The sequence below is a fragment of the Phyllostomus discolor genome, chromosome 4, assembly GCF_004126475.2.
Source record: "Phyllostomus discolor isolate MPI-MPIP mPhyDis1 chromosome 4, mPhyDis1.pri.v3, whole genome shotgun sequence".
Classification (NCBI taxonomy): Eukaryota; Metazoa; Chordata; class Mammalia; order Chiroptera; family Phyllostomidae; genus Phyllostomus; species Phyllostomus discolor.
In genome coordinates, this window is record NC_040906.2 from 117,957,569 (window position 1) to 117,981,859 (window position 24,291).

A 24,291-nucleotide genomic window follows, 5' to 3' on the forward strand; every position below is an offset into this window, starting at 1 on the left:
GGGTTTGGGGGGTGAGGCGGGAATGTGGAGAAAAAAGTGGGAAAGTGGAAGACGGATGAGGGAGGCTTGGAGTTGTGAATGGAGAAAAGGAATGTCAAAATAAATCCCCAAAGGGGAAGGACAGAGCAATGTCTCCTGAACCCCATCCTTAGCGCTCTCGAGGGTGCGCGCCTAGCTACCCGCCTCCCTTCTATCACTCCCGCAGTTGAAAGCCCCTCTATCTCGGGTGCGTATCTTTATTGAGGGCAACCCTGGTCTCCAAGTCACTCAACTAAATACAGCCCTTCAAGTTCATCTTGCGCTTGAAATGGGCTCCAGAATCCGTGAGTGACACCAGGTCCCCTTTTCTGTGTCCCACCCCTACCCCAACGCACACTGTCGAAGCTCTTCCAGACCCATTCAAAGGCGAAGACCCCAGCGCTGGCTCAGAGAGTGGACTCAGTGCTCTAACAACGGAGAGGCAGGAGGGTCGTGGCGGGTCGCTACTAGGGTGAGAGAGGCGTTTGCGCTGAGCAATAAAAACGCCAATTAATGGGCACATCAATTGTTTTTAAAAGAGATAGAGGGAGATCAGTGATGACTCAACTACCTTCCTTCCTTAATGCTCCGAGGTGGAGGCATTCTAATTTTTCATTTATTTATAAATCACTTATTCCTGTGTCAGCTACTCTATTAGGAATCTTTGAAACTTTGACAACTGATGGTTCTTTTTGCAAATACGTTTTCAAGCTTTGGAAGGCTTGAAGGAGTTTGACAGTAAGCAAGGAGCGTAGCAGTACACAACGTGGAGGGAACCGGCGCGGTGCCCCCTTCTTAGGGGCGCAATAGCCTCAAGCGGATTTCCCGGCTTCTGCGGGCGCCGCACATTGTTTTATTTGTTTTGAAGGCTCAGAGTCTGAGGCTGGTCGGAGACACCCACGTGCTTCTGACTCTCATCAGCGTAATGATCGCCTCAGCCAGAGTCGTGTCTATATAAACCACAAAAACCTAATCATTAGAAATCCCAGCCTCCAAAAACCACATTTTAGGTAAAACTGCCGCTTTTTTTCCGCGCTCCTTCATCCTCTCGACCACAACTTTTTGGGGGATCCAAAATCGCTTTTTAAACCCACATTGGGAAATAAATACACAAATAAATAGCCATTGAAACATTTTGAATATTTTATTTTGTATTTTTACTTTTTTTCCCCAGGAATGGTGGGAAAGAAAGTTAAGACATTAGACGTAGTTTTAGATGCAGAATAGACTTAATAAAATGTTTAAATAGATAGAAAATTGCTGGAATTTCTCTCCAGCAAGGGTTTTTGCAATTTATTTTAATCACCAAGATGACAGTTTTCCAGTCCTTAAAACAACTCAACCTTGTTCTCTAGGAACAAGTTTGAATATAGAAAGGAAAAAAAAAATGTCCAGTCACCCTCTTGAGTTTCTAAAAACTATTTTGACGCGTGACCCCCTCCCCATTTTTCGTGTCACTTAAGACAAAAAAACATATCCAAACCCTGCAAAATCTCTCCCCCCCCCTGCCGAGCCGCTGCGGCAGAGGTGGGGGGTGGGGTGGGGGAAGGGTGAAGAGAGCGGAGAAGTCAGCACAGACGCTCAAGAATTTTCCTTCCTCCTCTCCTGAAGTTACAACGAAAAATACCGACAGCCAGATCAGCCGGCAGCTCTCCGGCGTCTCCGCTTCAGCCTCGTCCGACCTAGAGGGGGTTCCTTGCCCTGGGCGGGGGGAGGCGGGGAGAAGGGAGAAGACGAGACCAGGCTAGGTCCCCTTAGACCAGGGCCGCCTCTCTCGGCTTCGGAAGCTGCGCGCGGCGTCCTGGGGGCTCCTTCTCCCGGCCGGCGGGCGGCGGCAGCGGCTGCGATTCGAATGCTCAAGATCCGTTGCCCCGAAATCCGCTGCCCGAGACTTTCCTCCTGGCACCTCAAAACGCGAGGGTCAGGGGAGCTTTGCAAATAGCAGGAGGGAGTGGATGCAAGGAGGTGGCGGTGAGAGGGGGAGAAGAGGAGAAGGGAAAGGAAGGAGCGGAACCGGGGAGCCGGGCTGGCAGCCGCCGCGGGAGGAATCTGAGCGCGCAGCCGGCGCGGGGGGAGCGGCGGCCGCGAGGAGGCGGCGGTAGCAGCCCTAGCCGGCGGGCGGCGGCGCGGACGCCTGCAGCTGGGTAGCTGCGCGCGGGGCGGCGCGGCGGTGGCGGGCTGCGCGCAGCTACGCTGGCCCCGAGGCTGGACTAAACGCACTCGCCTCCACCGCCAGACTCGAACTGGGAGGGGGCGCCAGCGCACCCAGGACGCGGTGCCCCAAGGGACCCCACTCTAAGCTGCAAACTGAAGCCACCCCCCGCCTCCCCGGGCCAAACACATCCCTGCACCCGTTCGCAGCTGCCACCCCGAGTGTTCCAAAGGCTCCTGCAAAGATCTGCGCCTCCCGGGTCTCCCCAACCGCCAACCCGACCTCTCCAAGTCACCACCGCTGTCCCCCGTCAGACTCCGCCTGGCAGTCGACTTCATCGAACTTGATTTCTCACCTCCTCAGTCCCATCACCTCCATCCCCTCTCCCCCGTCTCGCCTCCACCCCCCCCAGTTTCCTCCTCCTCGCCCCTCATTTCCACCCTCCTCCCCCTCCCCCGGCCACTTCGCTAACTTGTGGCTGTTGTGATGCGTATTCCCGTAGATCCGAGCACCAGCCGGCGCTTCAGCCCCCCCTCCAGCAGCCTGCAGCCCGGCAAGATGAGCGACGTGAGCCCGGTGGTGGCTGCGCAGCAGCAGCAGCAGCAGCAGCAACAGCAGCAGCAACAGCAGCAGCAGCAGCAGCAAGAGGCGGCGGCGGCGGCTGCGGCAGCGGCGGCAGCAGCGGCTGCGGTGCCCCGGTTGCGGCCGCCGCACGACAACCGCACCATGGTGGAGATCATAGCTGACCACCCGGCCGAGCTAGTCCGTACTGACAGCCCCAACTTCCTGTGCTCCGTGCTGCCCTCGCACTGGCGTTGCAACAAGACCTTACCCGTGGCCTTCAAGGTAAGAAGCTGCGGCCACCCCCTGCCTCCGGCCGGGCGCCTGGGGACCTGCCCGCCGGCGTCTCCTTGACCGCGGGGGCCGGGGCCCCACGACGTTCCAGGCCTCCGGTATACCTTGGAGGCTCTGACTCGAGGGACCCCTGGATGGCCCTCTTCCTCCAGATTTCCCAGCGGGCTTGGGAGCAGTGACCCCGCGCGGATCCCTCCTTGTCCCACCTGTGCCCGCAGCCAACACGCCAGCCCTTGTCCCCTCTGTCCGTTCATCACCCCTCAGGTCTCCCCACCAAAGTTCTAACCCACTCCTCGGAGCTGTCTTCCCTCCCCCCGAGCCTCCAGGTGTCCACTCTGCATCGCCTCCCCGCCCCACCCCCCACCCCGGGTGTGAAGATCCCCGGCATTTTCCCCCCTGACTCCCGCGTCCTCCTCCCCCGGCCCGCCGGCCGGTCCCGCACTGCGGGGTGCCCACGCGGGCCCTCCCCAGGATTCCTGGCGCCCCTGCCCACTCCGCTCCTGGCCGATCGCCCCTCCGCTCGTCTGGGTGTCCCCAACTCTGACCCGCGTGAGCCTCAGCGGCCCCGGCCTATCCCGGGTTTGGGTACCGGTGTTCCTGAGGTGACGGCGCCGGGAGTTCGCGCCTGGGGCGGGGCGCCGGCTGTGGCGCGTGGGCCGCAAGACCGGCGCCCAAGGGGGTCGCAGGCAAACCTCGGGACTCGGGGAGAGTGTGAGGGGCACAGAAAGGACAGGGGTATTTGCTCGGCTCCTAAGCTCGCGGCAGTTCCCGTTACCGGGAGGAAGGCGGGGCCGCCGGGGTCGTCGCGCGCCCGGAGGCGGGGGAGCCAGGAATCGCGGGCGCAGACCCTCGGGTGCGGGACGCGCGGGCCGGCTGAGGGGGCGGGGGCTCGTGCGGCTCCTTCCCGTCGGGACGGAGCTCCCCGCCTCTCCCAGCCTGGCGGGCCCGAGGGGAAATCTGTGAAATGCCTTCAGTTCGCTGGCCTTGAAATGTGAGGTGAAATTTTGCGGATTTGTCTTGTTATTTCTAAAGGACTTGGTTCCCAAAGGTCCCTCCCGTCGCTACCGGGTCGTGGGAGGCTGTGGCCGGCGGCCTGGGTGCGGAGGCAGTGACTCCGGGGTTTGGGAGCGCCCTCCGCGGCCTCCTCCGCCTGTCCGGCCCGTTAGTTTGAGCGCGGGTGTCCGCAGCGGGCGTCCCCGGTAGCGACTCCGCGGGTCGAGGGTGCAGGGTCCTCGGCCTGTGGCATAGCCCGGTGGGCGTCCATAATTGCCGCGGCAACCCTCGCCAAGGGGAGAGGAGGAAACCCCCATGGCCGAGCTGGGTGGATGGGAAGCGGGTTCCCGGGCAGTCCTCTCTCCCGGGACTAGACGCCGGGATGGAGGGGGCGGTGAACCAGACGCGAGAAGCGACTCAGAAAGGCGCTTCCGGCCCTGTCTAGCCTAGGACCCCTGGGTTCTGGGATCTAGGGAAAGCAGGGTAGCGAGGGTAACAGAGGAAAAGGAGGAATCATGCCAGGTTCTCCACTGTGGCCCTGGGGCCAAGCTCCCATGGACCACTGGCAGCTCCTAGTAGTTGATCCCCCATCCCTCCCGGCCTCATCCCCCTGCCAGGCTTCAATTCAGATTCCGTGTGTAGGTGGGGTGGAAAGAAAGAGGAGTCCAGGTCAATTAGAGCTAGTTATCTCGCTAGGTTTTATATCAGAACAGAAATCAGAATAAATTGTTATGGAAAGAGGATGATGCATTCTGGGGCAAGTTTCATTTTGCACTTGGCTTAAGAAATGTATGTCTTCTTTAATAAACTACCCACTTTGTAGGTTATTTTCTTCTTGAAATATGAAAAGCTCAGAATATTGTAGAAATTTAAATTTCTGTACGAGAGGTATATTCTACAGTGTTCATCGTCCAAGGGCCCAGAATTTTCTAATTAGCTTTATTGTAAGAGTGGACATTTATTTCCACCCCACCCCCAAATCCCAAACACAAATAAAAAACCTGGATGAAAACAGCACATACAAATAAGTAGCTATTTTGTTTAAACATTGCCACAAGTCAGGATATGTGAAAATTTAAGGAAAAGTGCCTACATTTTTAAAGATACCATTTAGATGTTTGATGGTCTGGATTCCGTTTGTTCTGCTAAACATATTTAAGGTAGAACTGTTTTGAAGTATTCTTTTACATTTATGGTGCTGAACTGATTTGGAGCATTAGTATTTTAGATAGAAAGGATGTTTTTGGCATACAGATAGAATGCAATTTAGCCTGACCTATTACCAGATTTTGGTTGTCTTCAGGTTTTTGCACCACCCTTTTAAAATCATTTTGAAAAGAAATGGCTTTCTTCGCTATTAATCATGCTTGTTATCAGTTCCAGAGTGATTTTACTTGTAACCAGCAAACAAAGCTATAATTAACACATGGCCATACTGAAGCAAATATTTGATTATATTAATTGAAAAAGAAATTGAATTAACCTAAAACGTGAACTCTCAATGTTTTTCCACCCCCATACCTGTGTTTAACAAAATGCAAATAGCAGGCGATAGCTGAGAGCCTCTGAATATAGAAGTTTTGTCTCTGCTGAAAAAGATGTGTAAATATTTGGAACATCCAGGCATAGACAACAATTTTTGTTTTCATCTGAACGTTATTAAACAACAAACTCTCTTTACCTTTCTTTTGGGATAAGAGCCTGAGAACAGTAAGGCTTTCTACCATTGCAACAAAGTCAAATAAATCTATAAGAAAGAAGTAATATGAAGAGGTCTCAGTTTTAAAAGTGGTGAGAACAATTTGGCTATGATAGTTAGAACCATGTACAAAGTAAATTGTAGTGTTATGGGTACATACAGACAGGTAAATATCTTTTAAAAACACAGAACTAAATTGTTGAGAAATCTGATATTCAAATCAATACAATATTTATTGAGCCTATATTTTACGTTTGTGATACTGAACTCACCATGTAGAGAATCAAATGGATTCAATGGACTGTGTTTTAATATTTTAAAGTAGTGCTTCAAAATGATATTGACAGTTGTATTAAGTTGTAAGTAATGTGTGCATCTGATCTTGTTTGGGGATTATACAAGAATACTTGTTTATACTCGGCTCTTAAAAATGCAGAAACAACCAGTATAGTTTAAAATATGTAAAGTTGTTTATTAGCATTGTATTTATAACAAAGTACTGCAGTTTTGAAATGTTCTGTCCTCCCAGGTGTCAAGGAAATGGAAATAAATATTTTTAAACATTTCTTTCAGGTGTATTTCACTGAAAGCTTAAAATAGTGAAGGTATACTATTAGAGGATCCCCAGGCCTTTCTGTCCTTGAAATTCTAGTGACAAAAAAGAAATTTGCAAATCCTTCTCATTAGTTAATGGTCAAATAGAAATAGTGAGAGAGTATGTCAACGATGCATTCAGGAGCACCCTTATAATTAGGGGTCTGTCAGCATTGCTGCCATGAAGCCTGCTGTTCAGGGTTCATAGCTCAGTTGCTTTAAATACCTTCAAGCTGAAACACTATGCAGAAATTTTCAGCCCAGTTACATATCCAAAAGTATTGCAAGGCTATTGTGCTGTTTTCAGTTAGAGAACACTGGGCTATATATTTACCAGTGTCATATGTTTTTCTGGCATTGTTAAAGAAAACACATTTTTAGATATATGATCTATTACTCACAGTTAATTCTGTGTATTTAATGATAGCTTTCAGTATTTGTCATAAGTGGGGTTTCAAAATGATGGAGCAATTTCTATCTGAGAATAATTTTTTCAACATCATTAGCCCATTTTTGGAAACAAGTGTGCAACTAACAAATACTTGACACGAGTGAGTTGTATTTTCCTTACATATTTGATGATCAGATTTTATATTTGTGTCTTTTTCAATGTAATTATATTTAAACAAAGACAGGTTATTAAACCTGTTAAAACTTTTTAAAGCCTACTATGAATTGTTATGCAAAATTATGTAAATAAATAGATTTCAAGTTGTGTTAAGATACACATTTTTTGTGTTATGCCTTTAAATAAAATAAAGTTGAAAATGTTAGGATTGAATATATAAAACTTAGTGGTAAGGCAACTGAAATAAAACTTTTAGATAGAAAACAAATATTTTAAAAATTTTAGAAAACGTACATTTGAAAACAAGCATGATATTTTTCATTATTTTTGTCCTTTGTCATTGATGTTTGTATCCTTTCAAAAAATTTCAAGATATTTAAATGAGCTTGAAACATGGCACATAAATTCCTGGCTTAAATTGAAATACTTTCCACCAGTTTTCTCTTTGACATATATTTTAGAAAGTATGAAATGATACTATATATTGTACCTACTTTTTTCCTCTACAATTCAATTGGGTGTTCCTAAATTCTAGGTTAAACTTGAAAAAATAACTGTCATATTTGTGAAAGTTTTTGGTAGCTTATTTAAAGTTATCTTTAAGTAATTACCATAGGATTAACATTTTTCTTATTGCTATAACTTCCTTAAACCTGTCTTTGTATTCCCAAACAAGATTTGATCAGGGTCTATCTCAGAAAAGAATTGTATTTTAATTTTGCTGCAAGTACAATGTGCCAAATGATATTGGTCTGTAAGAGTAATTGATTAGTTAAGACTAGCCTTCTACTCATGGAAATGTAATGGGCAATTTTTATTTCCGTATCATAAGACCCAGAAACAAAGGGTCTGAGTTAATTCTTCATTGCTTCTCTTTCAGAGTAACTCACAGATTTAATCGTAAGGAGTTTCATACAAAATTTCAGTAGCGTTTCTAGAGTTAAATATTTTTTATTTTGTACAAGCTTCATGTGATTTACATGCTAGTTGTAGTGAGGTGCGCTAAATAAAGGAACTTGTTTCTCAATTCTATAATAGAAGGACATAAAACTACTTCTCTCTTTCCTATGAAGTTTCTTGAACTTAAAGATTTTATGTTTTAAAAACATCTAGAAATGTAGTTGCTAAGGTTTCATCACAAATTATTTGCAGAACAACTTTTGTATTGGGTACTATGGAAACAAATTTTAATGTGTGCCTACTCCTAACTAGTTAAAGAGTGATTTTTGACTGCTCTCTCTTTCTGCCCCTTAGAATGTTTTCCATTGTTTGTGTTTTGTACAGATGAAATATGTAAAAATTTCTTCATTCTTTTGGTTTTCTTTTATTTTTTACTGATTTTTTAGAGAGAGAAACATCTATTTGTTATTCCACTTATTTATGCATTCATTGGTTGATGCTTTAATTTTCTTTTTAAATTTTCATTTATTGATCTGAGAGAGAGAGAGAGAGAAACATGGATCTGCTCTTTCACCCATCCCTGCATTCACTGGTTGCTTCTTGTATGTGCCCTCACCAGGGACTAACCTGCAACCTTGGTGTTTCTTCTGGACAACTGTCTAACCAACTGAGATTGGTTAGGTGGCCAGGGCCATTGGTTGATTCTTGAGTTTGCCCTGACCAGGGGTGGGACCTGCAACCTTGGCCTGTACAGATGATGCTCTAACCAACTGAGCTTCCCTACCAAGGCCTCTTTTGGTTTTCTTTTAGATAAACAGTTAAGAATCTCCAAGGGAAACTTTTTACCTTCAGAGATCTACTTAAAAAAAAATAAACAACAACTCAACCATATAATTATGTTTCTAATTGATATAAAGTTAAAAACAGCATGCCCTTCTCCCAGTTTTCCCTCAGAAAATCATTAGGCAATGTGATTCGGTAGAACATAGAGCAGGGAAAAAATATATTTAGCCATTAAAATAGAGTTCAGCCATGACAGGGAAAGTTGTCACTATATCGTTTTAGTTAGCTTTTTTTTTTAAAAGGCCAAGTTCTAAGCCTCATAGAAGACTCACTATTTGTGATCACTATTTGTTTTGTTATTAAATGTAATACATAGGACATAACCAGTATTTAATGTGGCCATTATTATGCTGCCTAAGCAAAGTAAAATGGATTTATGTATTTCACTCTTAGGGATCTTTTCTTTCATATTTTCCCATATTGAATCAATTTTCCTTTCTTTTAACTAAAAAAACCCCATTATGTTAAAAATATGCAGTAAAATAATAATGTCCCAGAGCTCTTGAAAATCTTCATATTGGGGCAGATTTCTTTACTTTTTTTCTGAAATTTAGCCAGACTGGACTAAAAGCCATCAGCAGTCATCCTTTATCTTTCAACAACAAAAAACATCTCAGGACATGGAGTGAAGAATTCCATATTCAGTTGCATCCTTTAAGGATGTTCATAAATAAAAACCAGTGTTTACCAAATAGCAGACTTGGAACAGAGGTTAGCCTCCTCGTCTTTCAAAAAGGACATCATTATAATTACACTCTATACTTACATAGTATCTTCTAAATTTTACAGACTTTAGAATAATTATTTCCAGTTTATATTGGAAAACTGTAGTTCCTGGAGATGAAGTTACCTTATGACATCATAGCAAAGGTGGGAAAAAAGTGGAGCCTCTTGAATTTTTATGCATTTCTTCTCTTCTAAACAGTACAATTTTCTGCCTTTGTTCATACACTTGACTGGTTCCATATTTAGAAAGCCACACAGCAGGTGTTAAAACACAATAATGCTGAGTGTAAAAAATGTCAAACATTGAGATGAATCCTGGCAAACAGTCAATTATTTCAATATTTTCAAATGTTTGCATTTTTGGCATTGTGAATTTGGAAAATTGTAAAGCACACTGCCTCCATCAGTAGTACAGCATTACCTGTATAGTCAGCAGCCACTTGAGGCACTAGATCAGGTATGCAGGGAAGAAGTCGTGTTCTGAAGGGATTTACCCTTGACCTGGAAATCTTCTCAGATTGAGTGGAGTAACCAAATACTATGAATAAATGATAGTTGGCATGATTTCTTCTCTGGGATGGAAGAAGTTGTCAGAAAACTAGTTTGGAGCAAGGGCATATTGCTGCTAGTGAGGGATGCTGACTCAACCTTTAATTGGTTCTCTCTCTCAGAGTTTTATCTGGTAGCCTCCCAACTGTTGGCTGTGGGACTTGATGCTCTTCTGGAAGCTCTTTCACTTATTTATTTCAAAGATATTTATCAAACACTTAGTCTGTACCAGGCACTGTTTGTGGGAGTTTGGTATATAGTGCTGAATGAGACAGACTAAGTCCCTTCCCTGTTATAGTTTCCAATTTAATATAATCTGTACTCCTAGGAGTGAGTCTCACAGTTTTGGGCAAGTATATTAAAAGGAGTAGATAAATTATTAATATATGCACATTGAAACGAGGACCACCTGAGTACAGTGCAATGGTGTAGAAGTAGGCTCTGTAATTTAAGGAAAGTTTTAGGATTTTAAACTGAATACCAAAGTGCTAAAGAAGGAATGGAATTGAAAAGCAGACTAGGAGAAAATTAAGGGTGAAAATTATATTGACAAGTTCTTTTTCCTGGCTGGGGCAGAAGGTGTAGTAGAGGAGTGTCAGGCTAGGGTTCATGGGTGTGGGAAATTAAGCCCTAAAATAGTTATACTGTTTGTTTTATCACAGTCTGAGAAATCTCCTTTGCTGAGTGCATGTACAAATTGTATTGGGAGCATGGAATGAAAGGCTTAGGTTTGCCTTGTGGGAATCTTGACAAAGGAGGGAGCAGAACTACAAGTAGGAGAAAGAGGAGTGGGATATTTGCCAGACAGGCCTGCATGTGTGGGCGTTAATGTCAGAGAGTAGTGGGGTACTCTAGCTGGAGTCATTGCTTAGTCATCATGAGGGCATCTGGAAGCTGAATGAGGAAGAGATGGAAATAATCTGAGTATATGATCCTGGAGGTTGGTTGAGAGAAAAGGCATTATCAAGGGGCAGGGTCTTGGGAATGGGTTAAGAGTATTGTGTTTTACATGTGACTCCAAAGGCTCTGCACCAGCATTTTCTTACCAGGCTCCATGTTAATGAGAGCCATCCATTTGCAAGTTAGCTGACTCTGGTTTAAAAAAAAAGTGTGATCCTTACTTAGCCTTGGAGCAGTGAAAATGTTTATTAGCCTCAAAGACTGATTATTCTGGTCCTTACTTGACTGAGTTAATCTGTCAAAGGTTAACTCTTGAAGGTTAAGGAGGCAAATGTGTCATTCTAAGATGGCAGATGGGACAAAGACAGAGTAGAAGTTTGGCCTAGGGTGTATTTTCTGTATATGCCATTCATTTGTCAGGGATTATTACCAGCCTGTTATTTGTCTTTATTCTACCCCTAGACTTTAAGTTTCTTGATGGTTTTGTATATTCCACTGGGTCCTACTGCAGAATGGACATTTAGTAGTTATTTGCAGTATGATTAAAAGCTGAATATCTAGCCCAAAGTAAGGATATGAAATGTAGTCCTGGATACCACACCGTGTTTAGGCTTCCATGTAGTTAGGAATTCCCAGGTTTCACCTAAATGTCGTCTCCCGTAGAGCCGACTAGACTTTCTTTACCAGCCCGTGATTGGGAAGAGACCACACCTCTGGGTGCTGCAGGCTGCAGACAGGCAGTGCCTTAATATGTACGATGCAATCTGCAGATGAAGCATCAGCCTTCCTTCTGTGGCATAATTCTTATGGACAACCTAACATGGGGATTTAATAAAAAATGTACATGTATTTGGTGAAGAATGCAACAACAAATGAAGGAAACTTTTGCCTGCCTTTGAAATGGGTGGGTCCTGAAACACTGGTCTGTTTGAAGTGGCATCCTGACCCATATGCAGATGCTTCATTCCTGTCTGCTATTACTGGACCAGAGCACTAAGTCCTGATAAGGAACAGTATTTACAGTGAGAATATATTCTTAGTTTTTAAGCTTTTCTGATGAGCCATTATTGCTGCTGTGTTTCCTGTTTTATGTAGGTGGTAGCCCTCGGAGAGGTACCAGATGGGACTGTGGTTACTGTCATGGCGGGTAATGATGAAAATTATTCTGCTGAGCTCCGAAATGCCTCTGCTGTTATGAAAAACCAAGTAGCAAGGTTCAACGATCTGAGATTTGTGGGCCGGAGTGGACGAGGTAGGTCTCTGATTTTTAATACTGGTAATGAAGTAAACACATTAGGGTGCTCTGATGACACGTAGGCTAGTCTGTATACAAGTCAGCACCCTCTTCTACTGAATAGAATTACTGAAGGTCTTATTTAAATATGTCCAGATGAAGCTGAGCGTTTTCCTGAATACTCAGGCCTTTTTCATTTGTTTTATGATATTGAATATTCAAACAATGTTTTCAGAACTCATTCCTACTTTCATTGGGTGTGAACATATAAGGTGGAGAGCAGTACAGTTGAAGGCTCAAGTTATGAATTATGAGGAACCAAATAACAGAGTGAATTGAGGGACAAAGGAAAAAGAAAAAAGAATGCATTGGATCAGTTTCCTGATAATATCAGTTTCGCTCTAAGTGGCCGCACGTTTGACTAGCATAATGCAGTTCACTTATCACATATGTTACCTCTGTATGGGTTAATTTATTCTTATAATAAAACTGTTTAAAAATCATTTAGCATTTTTAATGAAGGTTTTTCATTCGAATGAGTGAATAATGTGTTAGTTATGTTAGAATGACTGTATAGAGTTGCCTACACAGATGAATGATCAGGACTTGAAATATTTCCGCATTATTTAAGGGTTTTTACCATCTGAATTCATATTCAAATGTTAGGAATCCTTTAAAAAGATTATAATATAGAAAATAATCCCATTTAGGGTTTTCATAACTATTTTATAAATGGGCTTAATGTTTTTAAAAAAGTCTTTAAGGAAAGCAATTTTGAGGTTTATTTACTTATTCTGTAGGGAGACTTTTAATAGTCATTCATTGGAAGTATTATGTTCATTTATTTATTTATTGAACCTAATATTTCTATTTTAAGTATTTCAATAATAAGAGAGAAAGTAGACCACTTTGGCATTGAGGTAGAATAAAGACCTATGGAATTACTCCAACCCAGATTTGAATTAGGAAATGAGAAGCATCAATTTTTAAACCATGTTCAGTAATTGCTCTTTAGTTTGGATCAGATGTCAAATTATTACCATTGTAAAAAGTTGATAAGGGAAATTCAAGCAAGGCTGTTTCCGATGAGTAGTTTTAGTTTACTTTCTAGGAACAGGGCCAAGAAGTTGTACTTTTTAACTAAAAAAAAAAAAAAGATGCATGCTAATGAGATACTGTCACTGAAAGGTTGTTTGAAATAAAATGAGGCTCAGGCCTCTGGAAGAATCAAAACTGAAGGGGTTATCTCTGCATCAGGTTTGGTTTGCTTTCATTAAAAAAAGACACATCCTCTCTCACTGTTGACTGATTAGGTGTGAAGTGTGTATGAGTGTGTATTCATTTTTTTCAGTGATTGGTGCAAATTCATAGCACAATTAAAATTTCTCTTTCTAGGAAGAATTGAGAACAATTTGAACATGATGATTTACCTGTGTGCTCTGAATTACATCATTCTTCCTATGTAATATTACTTTGTTTTAAATTAGAATAATGAATTTTAGTATTTAAAAGATCGGGTGCTATATTTTACTTTACAGATTCAAGCTAGTGTTTTCATTTATCTTGCTTTTTGTATTATATAGATGCTGCATAACTTTTCTCTGATGAATTTGAGTAGAAACTATGGCAAAGTGATAGTGTACTTTGTAAACCCTCAACATATTTATTTAAGAAACTTCAAAGAGAAACAAAGGGTGTGCACTGTTTTACTATATTGGCTTTCTGAGTTTTGGCTGGTTTCCCAAATAGCAATTTTTATATTTAAAAAAAAAAGACAGACTTAACTGCTTGCAGACTTTTCACGCATGGAAGATGAAGAAAGCTTCTTTTGATGAAGTGTAATTATGTCCAAACAGAGCTGACCCCCTCCCCCTATATTTCTTATGATCTTAACTGAAGAAAGTAGGATTTTTCCTTTGAAGCAGCCGGGACTTGGTGGAGGATCTGAAATGCTACAGTCTGCTGCCAGAGGCAGGATGGAGAAATTGGTCCAGACTTGTCTTCGAGACTTAGATTGGGGGTGGGGGTAGCGGGCAGAGAGAGAAAGAAAAATTGATTTATCACTAATAATAGATTTTTGTATCACTACATTAACATTATTTGAAAGGCAAGAGTAATATCAAGCTGAAATGAAGAGTAAAAAAGGACAGAGAACACCGATAAGAAATATCACTCTTTGAAAAAAAAAATAGGTCAGTTTTTCAGTGGCAGGAAACCCTTTAACCTGCTTGTGTACCTGACCTGCTTTCAAACAGACTCTTTCTAGCTTCCTTGTTGATTTTCACACTTTGACGTTTCTCTTAAGTTATTAAGTCTGGATCAACATGCTGCCACCACTGTATTTTTTTCCCAATTTTTAAATTTTCTGTTTTCAGTAGCATTTAAAAAATAACACCAAGTTCCTCTAATTATTAGTTTTTCTTTTCACTGGTAGAAATTTAAAGTCTCAGAAATTGAAGACCAGTTTTGGGTTTATCAAGAGTCACATCACTACGTACTTTGGCTTTACTGGCTATCTGATGGCCACGGCTTTTGGAAGTGCTTTGGAATACAAGTAGAGTGTCAGTGCAACTTGCATGAGGTTAGGAGTGGCTTCTGGATTTTAATTTTCTTTTCCTTTTTCAGCCTTTATATTTTACACAGAAGAATTTAAAATGACTTTGGTCCCTAAGTTTCCTTGGTATCTTTCCTCACTTTTGACATCAAGCATGCTGCTTTTAGTTTACAAGCATTTTTAAGCACCTACGGCATAGAGAGCATGGGACTTTGTCATTTAGGATATAATCTCTGCTTACAGTCTTAGCCCTCCTGACTGTCCCGACAGCCCCTCATGTTAAGTTGGAATTGTCTTTTAATGGCAGTTCCTGTATTTATCTTAGAAAATATGTATCTTGAGGATATATGCACTACTAGTTCCTAGCTGAAACTATGGATGATACAATTACCTGACGAATGAGTGCTAGCTTTCTCACTGAGAGCCTGCATCTTTCAGTAGGAGTCTGAATTTTTATCATTTATGAAGAGTGATAAAAATGGGATTTGGAAAAAGTTTCTTTTTTTAGTCTAAGGAAATCATAAATACTCACATAAACATTTGACTTAGGAAATGTGTTATTATTTATAAGGTGAAGAACCAATGACCTCGTTGGGTGGTAGTTTCTGGAGCATTACACGCACGTTCCTTCTGAAGGGGCAATAACAAGTGGAAAGAACCTCCTTGATTTTTGTTTTAGTTGTTATAGTATATTTGATCCTTAAGATTTGATTTTAGAAGACTGTACTTATAATTAAATACTTATTCCCCCTGCCCCAACATTTACTTCTTTTAAAAGAAAGTCTTTCTTTATAGAAAACTGGTTCCACTTTGAACATTTAGATGCTTTATATTTACAGGGTGAATTCTATACTTGGCTTTCGTCCCTCCATGAGGTGTTCATCTGAATTTGGGATCAGTATCAATGACTTTTAATATCTTAAGAAAGTTACAAAAGTCTCTAGTACAACTAGTCTGAGGACTAGTTTGGACAAATTCATGGACAGTAGCTCTAGCAGTTTATTTACACACATTAAAAACAATTGGAATATATATATCCTTGATTTATTAAGATGAACCATGGATGACAGCTGCCTTCCAAGTACTGCCTTCCAAGCCACTGTTAGAAATGCAGTTCTGCCTTACCACCAATGATCCAACCCAGAACAGCATCTCTTTATGGTTTCATGTAAATTAACTTTCATCCTAGGGATTCAGCCTGGTGACTCCTCCAGACAGATCTTTCCATTGTTTTGAGGTCCTGACCTGGATCCAGTGGCTTCCTATTCAACTTTCTAATCTCTATCTTTGTGGACTTTAAGTTTGCTGTAACTAGCTTAGACTTCTGGCTGACTTATTCTTGTAGTTGGTTTTAATGTATATAATACATCCTGTTCTCTAATGAGATAATTAAACTGCTCACCTCCATGTAACATCCAGTATATAATGATGAACTATGATACATTAATGACACTTGAAGAATAGATGCTTTCATCATCCTGGCCAAGATACTATGTTAGTGGATTTATGTTTACTGTTTCTTGGTCTTATAGAGTCTATTGGGACACATGTAGAAATAAATTGCCTATATTTTGTAAGTGTTCTTTGGAAAAGCTAAAAAGAAGAGCATTCATTTGAGGGTCTGGGAGAACTGGATTTAGATCCTGATTTTTTTTCACTTATTAGCTGTGTGGGTAAGTTACTAAGCCTCTCTGGGATTCAGTTTCTTCATATGTGAAACGGAGGTGATAAACTTAACTGAGTAGGATCAAATGAGACAGTGTGTATGAAGAGGCTGGCACTTAATAGGTTTCTATTCAATATTCATCTCCCCCCTCCCTTGCATTCCTGTGTTTTCTTTCCTTCTTTTTTCTCCTCTTGGGCACAGAAAAGTATGGCCAAAGAGACTTAAAGCTATATATACTGAGTAACAAATGATGTGTGTCTTAAACATATTTTAGTAACTTACATGGTCTGGGTTGAAAAGAAACCCATTCACTAGACTTGACAGTCAAAGACCTGTTCTACATTAAGCCTTGTATGTAACCTGTTCCATATTAAGCTTTGAAAAGATTGCATTAAACTTTGCATTGATACATATTGTTTAAGATTTGTATTTTGATTTAATGCCCTCAGCTTTCAGTAAAGGGAAAAACAGTCTCTGACCAAAAAACAAAGCAAAACAAAATGAGCTTTTTAAAGGCAGGCTAAATGAATACTCTGGCCTGAGATTGCTGAATGTTTTATTGAGTCACTGTTTCACGCCCACCTTTTCCTGTCTTGTAACAGTTTGCAGTTTTGACTATCTGACACGACTAACCGTTGCAAATCTAACTGATTACAACTGTCAGTGAGTCTGTGTAACAGAGGCTGGTATCTTCTTCTGGAGAAAGAAATCCTAATCTGCTACCAAACCTTTCCCTGCCCTCCCCCCATTCATCACTTTTAGCTCATTACTTAGAAACATCAGATACAATATTTCCATGAAGCACACTCTGCTAAAAGCAAAAATTCACATTTATATTGGGAGATGTCCTGTACATTTAGCAAAAAAATAAGTCATTGTCAGGGAGTTATTTCAAGATTGAACAGCAAGGAAGTATGTTAGGGAAGGGGTGGGCAGGGAGGAGAAAATCTTTGTTCCAGTAATGATGAAATCATCATACCACAGGCACATTAAGGCCAGGACAGGAGACACCGGCTCCTGTTAAAATGATTCCCATAAGAACCTTCCTCTTTCATCTTCTTATTGTAGTGCAGTTAAGCAAATGAAATGCTAAAGCCATGTGAAGTAAATAACATAATCAACAGTGATTTACTATTGTTCTCTCATGGGGTCATGACCTAATCCTAAATAAAGACTTCTAAAATTGTCTGTGTTTGGATGTGTTCCTGATGTTGGAGAAAACTGAAAGGCAGAGAACCCTCTTCAAGTGGACCAGGGTTTTTGCTTTCATTACAGCTATTGCTACTGAGCAGCTTTTTTCTTTCTTGTTTTTTTTTTTTTCTCCCCGAATTGGAATCCCTTTTACAGCACTGCAATGAAGAGGATGATCTTAACACTCGAAGAGTTTAGTAACTTCCTAAAGTGGCCATCAGAGGGATTCTACTTTAGATTAGGGAGTCCTGACTCTTAACCTTGCTGTTGTTTCATTACCTCCTCAGAGCTGCTCTCGTGAAGTTTGGACATCTCTGCTGTTATGTTGTCATCAATACTATCTGTTTATATTTACTATGGATTTTCCTTTTTTACATCTGCAGGCAAGAGTTTCACCTTGACCATTACTGTCTTCACAAATCCTCCCCAAGTAGCCACCTATCACAGAGCTATTAAAGTTACAGTGGATGGACCCCGGGAACCCAGAAGTAAGTACTTGCCTTCCTGTTGGAGATGGTAATAGAGTTTATAGAGACCCTAGGAGGAATTTATCCCAAATAAGTTAATGCTATTTCATGTAAATAGTTTCTTTGCAAAGTTTGCCATCTGCATACATTTTTAGTGAGGGACAGTAAATACAACTTCACAGTTAGTAGAAAATAAAGTCGCACGTTTAACATTTACCACAAAATTGGTAAGGCCTATGTAACTTTGGGAAATGAGAGAATAATTATGCAGTCACTGTAACTATTTTCTAAGAAATTCTGCTCGTCTACTGTACACAGTAGACAGTATGGAGTAAACCCATGAGGACTGAGGAAGAAAACAATAAACTGAAAACTCTTGAGGTTAGTCAAAAAGCATTTGCGTGTTTCCCATGGTCAAAGAATGTGTTTTAACTTTTTACCTCGCCCACTCAATTCCCTTTATAAAGAGCACACTGCTTAATTACAAAGAATTTATTTGCAAATGATAACTTGCTTGATTGTTACAACACTGTTGTTTGGTCATGTTCTAGTAATTGTTATAGGTAGTTTCTTTTAACATATAGAGTCAAGCCAGGTTTAAATCCACCTTGGTTTACTTGCCTGTCTGGACATCCAGAAGGTTTAACCAGCATCAGTTCAAGGAAGTGCACGTAATCCTTTTGGGCTAATATACAATTTCCTCCTAAATCTAAATTGATACAGGTTTGGTTCCCTACCCCCCCGCCCCACAAATGATTTGACAGACTTGTCATAGCAGTATTGAAATGTATTTAGAGATTAAAGATTATCTGGTAGATACAACATTAACAATTCTGTGCCAATGGAAACAGCATATAGAACTCTGCCTTTGATGAGTGAATACACCGGAGATGTAGCCATTGTGTTCGGAGTTAAATTTGGTTTGTGGTAGGGGTACAGCTTGCAGAAATGTTTGTTATGTAACGATACACCTGCCTAGACAGTGAGAGTGGCATATTTTTTCTTCCCCTAAAACTGAGAGAAAAGAGCTGGTAGAGTTTTGCCTCTCCCAAGTGGCATGTCTTTTCGCAGTGGGAACATACGGTGCCTTCCATTCCTCTCGTGGCCGTCTCTTCTCACAAAGGCTGACTGCTCGCCTGAACTAGGGAGGTTTCCTGCCTACAAGCCAGTCTTTGAGGTTTTTCTTCTTTCCTTTCATGTGTATGGCGTTCTTCCAGGCTCACAATGTTGGGTCAGTGCTGGCCCTGTCTGTTCAGTTTGGGAATGTCCTCTTAGGCGGTAGCCATACACATGTCTCTGGTTGCACCAGCTCTCCATTCCTAAGGGCCGGTGGTGACACAGTGCAGGAGCAGAGAATAGAGCAGGGCTGTCTTGCCCGGTTTGGGGCTTTTCCTGACTTTTCTGGATTGCCATAAATCAGGGATGATGCCTTATGATGGAAAACATCTTCTAACTTTTTATCTAATTAGTCCATGAGTTCCTGAAAAGGCAGGGGCATTCATTTTAGTAATGTATAGAGCAGGATGGTAGTCTTTTAACATTTAGCCCTACTAATACTTATCTTTTAAAGATGTTTCCTGCCGATCTCAGCTGCTTTTCTCAGTTCTTGGAAAAACCATTATTGTGTGTGTGTGTATCTGTGTGTGTGAGTGTTCATACACTGAAGAGTTGATGCTTCAAAGCTGACGATTGGGAGAGGAAGCAGGGAAGGGTAGGTGCGACCCTGTTCTGAAAGTTGTGACGAAAGGTACTTTTGGGAGAGTCACTTCTCTTTTAAGTGAGCATAATATTACTTGGTTCCAAAGAGGGTGTTGGCAGAGTTAATTAGTTGGTAAGGCAAAGAAGTGCTCTGAAAGCCGTGAGAGTTAGGGGCAGCACGGGTAGATGGTGCATGTATGACCTGAGTTCAAGTTGTGGGTGCTGCTGAGGGTGCTGAGGGTGTTAGGGGGAAGCAGATACAGATCTCGAGTGGCAGACCACTGCCCTAGATCAGCCTGAGGAACATTTCTCGAGAACCAAAAATATCTGTGAACCTGTAATGTCATTTCTCTGACATCATGAGGTGACTAAGTGTCTCGATATCAGGATGGGTCTGGTATCAGTAACATCTTAATCTTAATCCAGCTGTACTCTCTGGGTTGGATTATTTCCTTCTGCCCTGCTCTTGGCCATCCTGGGCACTAAGTGTTTGTAATGTTGCATGCTTCTTAATATTGTTCTTTAATTTCAAGCCTCCTTGGTGTGGAAAATGCCCAGGATTTTCTTTTTTTTTTTTTCAACTGTGAGTATAGTAGGATTTTGATTGATTGGTGTGTGTATATAATGTCCTCTAATGTGTGTGATAAATCCTCTAGAAAGTGATTTGGCAAACTTTTTCTATGAAGTTCCAGATAGTAAATAATTTCAGCTCTGTGGACCATATGATTTCTGACACAAGTACTCACCTCTGCCATTGTAGTGCAAAAGCAGCTTTAGCGACTACATAAACGAATGGTTGTGGCTGTGTTTCAATTAAACTTTATTTCCCAAAGCAGGTGGTGGGTCGGACTGGGCATACAGGTGATTGTCTGCCAACTCTTGCTCTGTCTCAGTGATTTTTGACTGGCATGTTGCAAGAATTTTTAAAATGTTCAGTCCCCAATTATTTAGTCAGGGCCATGGGCCTCTTTTCCCTCAGACTGTCAGATAAAAAGGAAAGGACAACAGCCAACACAATAGCCATCCAGTGTGAATGAATCAAAATTATACCTATTTTTGTCAGATCAGCAAAAAATAATATATTTTTAGTGTGCTGCAGAACTTTAGTAATTAGTGTATGTGTGCCATGAGATGAAAAAGGTTGAAAATCACTGCTCTAGATTTCAAAAAGGCTTATTTTGTCAAATGTTAACAGAGAAGGGCTTTAGAAGGCTTTCCTGAGCAGAGAAAAAAAAAAGACAGTTAATGCCATTGTTTTAGCCTCCTCTCCCACAAAATTATAATTCTCCAAGTAGTGATTGTCATAGAAATAGTGTACATCTGTTTATTACTGTAATGGTGTGAAGTTGAGAACTTTGTACTATTGATTCCTATTAAGGAATTTCACTCCTTTCTCTGAAGGTCATTCTGGTAGAGCAGCCATTTTGAGCAAGGACAAGCACTGGGGTAACTGGCTGGGTCTTTATTCAGCATAGCATAGTGATTAAGGGTGTGGGCTTTGGTGTCAGTCTGTCTGCGTTTAAACCCCAACTCCACTTACTAGCTGGTAGGCAAGTTACCTAACTTCTCTTGGCCTCAGTTTGCTCATCTGTTAAAATGAGAATAATAGCATCTTCTTCATCAGTTGCTGCAAAGATGTTAAATGATGTAATGCATGTAGAATGCATAGCTCAGTGAGTGTCATGTAGTAGGTGCTCATTAAGTGCTAGCTTTTATTACAGCAATTTCCTTCAGTGTCGGAAGTTTGTTGTAAGTTTTGCTTATAGTATGCTTCCAGGAAATAGATACCATCTAGATTCTTTTCTCTGGTGGATTATATTTTTCCTTGCAGATGGCTTTACTAATTTCTGCTCATTAGTAAATGACACTAATAAGTGTTACAAACTGTGTCTTGAGCAGGTATTCATGCTGCCTGGGGACAGCTGTGCAGAACTGGTGATAAACACGCTTTGTTTGCAGCACAGTCCAGGAGAGGATGCCGTGGCCCTAGTGCCCCCTCTGAGGCCCTGCTTATCGACACATCTGCCAAAGCTTGCTTTTCACTCAAAAATCAGAAAGGTTTTATCCTTCTATGTTTTCTGTCTCTGGCAGCTGAACCGGTGCTGTCACATCACAAACAACTTCTCTACTTAATATACACATCTGGCGTTGGCAGTTGGACTAACTTCATAAGAACACATGATCATCACTCATTACAAGATTAAAAAGTACCCCATGGCATCATTGATGTTTTTTAACTTTGATCTTTTTCAGTTGTGATTCATCTCAGTTATAAAACTTCCCTTTAAAGGAACATAGCCGATGACTTATTAGAACCTTCATCTTAAGTAGCGTAAACATGAGAACGGTGCACATCTTTACAAAATGCCATTTATTTTCTTTGCCAGCTTATCATTTTAAGACATGACATCATACTTAAGATCCCAAATTTGTAAGTCTTGTGTTTAGGCAGGGTGTTTTGACCTTCTGTTGGCAAGTTAGCTCTGAGGAGCAACTGCCTGTGTTCGCCAGCCGGAGAAGTAGCAGCAGCAGCAACAGTAATGTATTCGGATACCTAACTCTTTTAAACATCAGTTTCTATTAGGATCCCTTGTTCCACGCATGCACTTAGTTCCAACTGCAGTCTGATTTGAAGAATTTTTACAAGAAGGTGAGTGCTTGGTGAGCAATGTCATGTTCTGTGGTAGTGGTCCTGGCTTAGGGAAGGACTGATGGTCAAGGGTTTGTTGGATGTGCAGAGGATGGAAGAAGTAAGCTACCTTACATAGTCAGAACCCTTTTGTCTTGCCATTTTTTTTAGTTGTCTATTGCAAAGTAACAAAGCATCCCAAGACATAATGGCTTAAAACAACAATGAGTTTATTATTTCTCTCGGTTCTGTGGGTTGACTGGAGTTCATCCGATGGGTGTTCTGTGGTCTTGCTTGGGGTCTTTCATGTGGCTGCAGTAAGTTGGTGGCTGGTGCTGGAACATTCACAGCGGCTCCAGTCATGTGCTCAGTGTCTTGGTGGGGTGACTGCAAGACTTAGGCTGGAATGGTGGCAGAGTGGGGCCATTCTCTTTTTCCATGTAGTCCTAGAGCCTTTCCCTCTCCTCATGGCCTCTTCATGTGGTCTCTCCATGAGGTCTCTCCCGCAGCATCTGACTTCCTACATGGCAGCTCTGGGCTCCATAAGGTGCACACGTGGGAGCTCTCAGGCCTTCCCTAGCCTTCTTATGGCTCAGAACTGTGATGGAGTTACTTCCCTCCTATACTGGTCAAAGCAAGATATAGGTGTAGCCTAGATTCCAGGGAAAGACACCCCACAGAGATAGGAATGATGGGGATAGTGGTTCATTGGACCACCACCATCATCAATTTCTGTGAGTGCTTAGATGGCAAATGTTATCGTTGAAACAGGTGAAATGATTATTTTTTGAGGTGCCATGCTTTGAAAGGCCTCTTGACTTTTTAATCTGGGGGACATTTCTTGAACAAGTTTGGTAATTATCAGATGAATTAGGCTGGCTGTTATATTGCGGTGCTTGGTATTAGCAGATCAATATCAAGCTGAGCCATATCCATAGTCATAGGAGAGGAGAATATTAGAGGTTTGAACATAGAGAAGTTATTGACCGTGTCTGGCAATGTGGAAAGCCTGTATTAGAAGTATCTTAAGAATCCTCAAATGGACAAGCCTGAGGTTTTATACCGTATATCACTCAGCTTTGAAAATTCTCACTTGCCAGCACACTTGTAAACTGGATACCTAACACATGCTAATGGGTTTCTAAGAGTTTTTGTGTGTCAGGCCCCAGGGAAGTAAATCACAGTGACTCAGAAGGGGAGACCAAAGCCAACATCTCTATATTTACTGCTGGGTCACTACCCTTCATCACTGACCAGCTATCCATTCTGACCTGTTGGGAGAAAGGAGAAGCTCCACCTTTCTTTCCCAGTGACCTGGCCTCTTCGCTGCAGGCTTACAGTACGTGGCTGCAGTGCTACTCTGCTTGGCTCCGTGTGTGACTTTGGTAGGGGCTGGCACTTAGGTGAGTGAGAGGTTATCGGGAAGTGCATGGTCATGTTTGTGTATCTAGGACCGCCTCAGCACCCTGGTTTACTCAGCTAGCTAGGCTTAAGGTCCTGCAGCCACATTGTTTTCCTGTTTGCTTCTCCCCACCTGTGCTCAATTCATCAACAGATTTTTAAAAATTCTTTATAGAACATTTTATTCTTCCATATTCTTGTGACTTTCCCAACTGTAGAAATTTTACCTTATAAACTTAAGGTGGCAGACATAAGCCAAACAGGGTGGCCTGGACACAGCGCCATCTCGGTTTTCTCTTGTGTTCTTCCACCCGGTTCTGAGACTGTCTTCCTGCCCAGTGGAGGGCGAAGGGTGGGGAGAATGGAGGGCTCGGCATTTGCTGTTCCTCATTCCAGATGATGTCAGTGACAGTCGCTTTCATCCTCCACCACCTTTCATCCCAGTGGAGTGAAGGATAGGCTTTTTATGGTGGCTGGCCCCATGTCTTCTGTTTATTTATCCATGGTGGATGCTTATTTAGAGGTTGGTCACATGTAAAAGGAGGTAAGGAACATCTAAAACGTGTTGGATGGGGGGATAGCACAAGAATATTTTCAAGGTTATTTGATACCTGGACACAGCTCTTGTATTCACATTCTTGCTGTCTGTGAAGA

General features: G+C 42.0%; 1 protein-coding gene across 7 annotated transcripts in view; it reads left to right on the forward strand.

Moving 5' to 3' along the window:
• The window catches only part of RUNX2 (RUNX family transcription factor 2), a 319,729-nt gene that overhangs the window by 88,514 nt on the left and 206,924 nt on the right, over positions 1 to 24,291 (forward strand). For 5 of the 7 annotated variants that reach the window (XM_036024174.1, XM_036024176.1, XM_028508423.2 and 2 more), the window contains 3 exons: positions 2,673 to 3,016; positions 11,893 to 12,049; positions 17,826 to 17,930. In XM_036024174.1, coding sequence (XP_035880067.1) covers positions 2,673 to 3,016; positions 11,893 to 12,049; positions 17,826 to 17,930 — 606 coding nt within the window. Of the gene's footprint in view, positions 1 to 1,430; positions 3,017 to 11,892; positions 12,050 to 17,825; positions 17,931 to 24,291 lie in introns of those variants that run through there. The other 2 variants (XM_028508425.2, XM_036024175.1) reach the window with 2 other exon arrangements.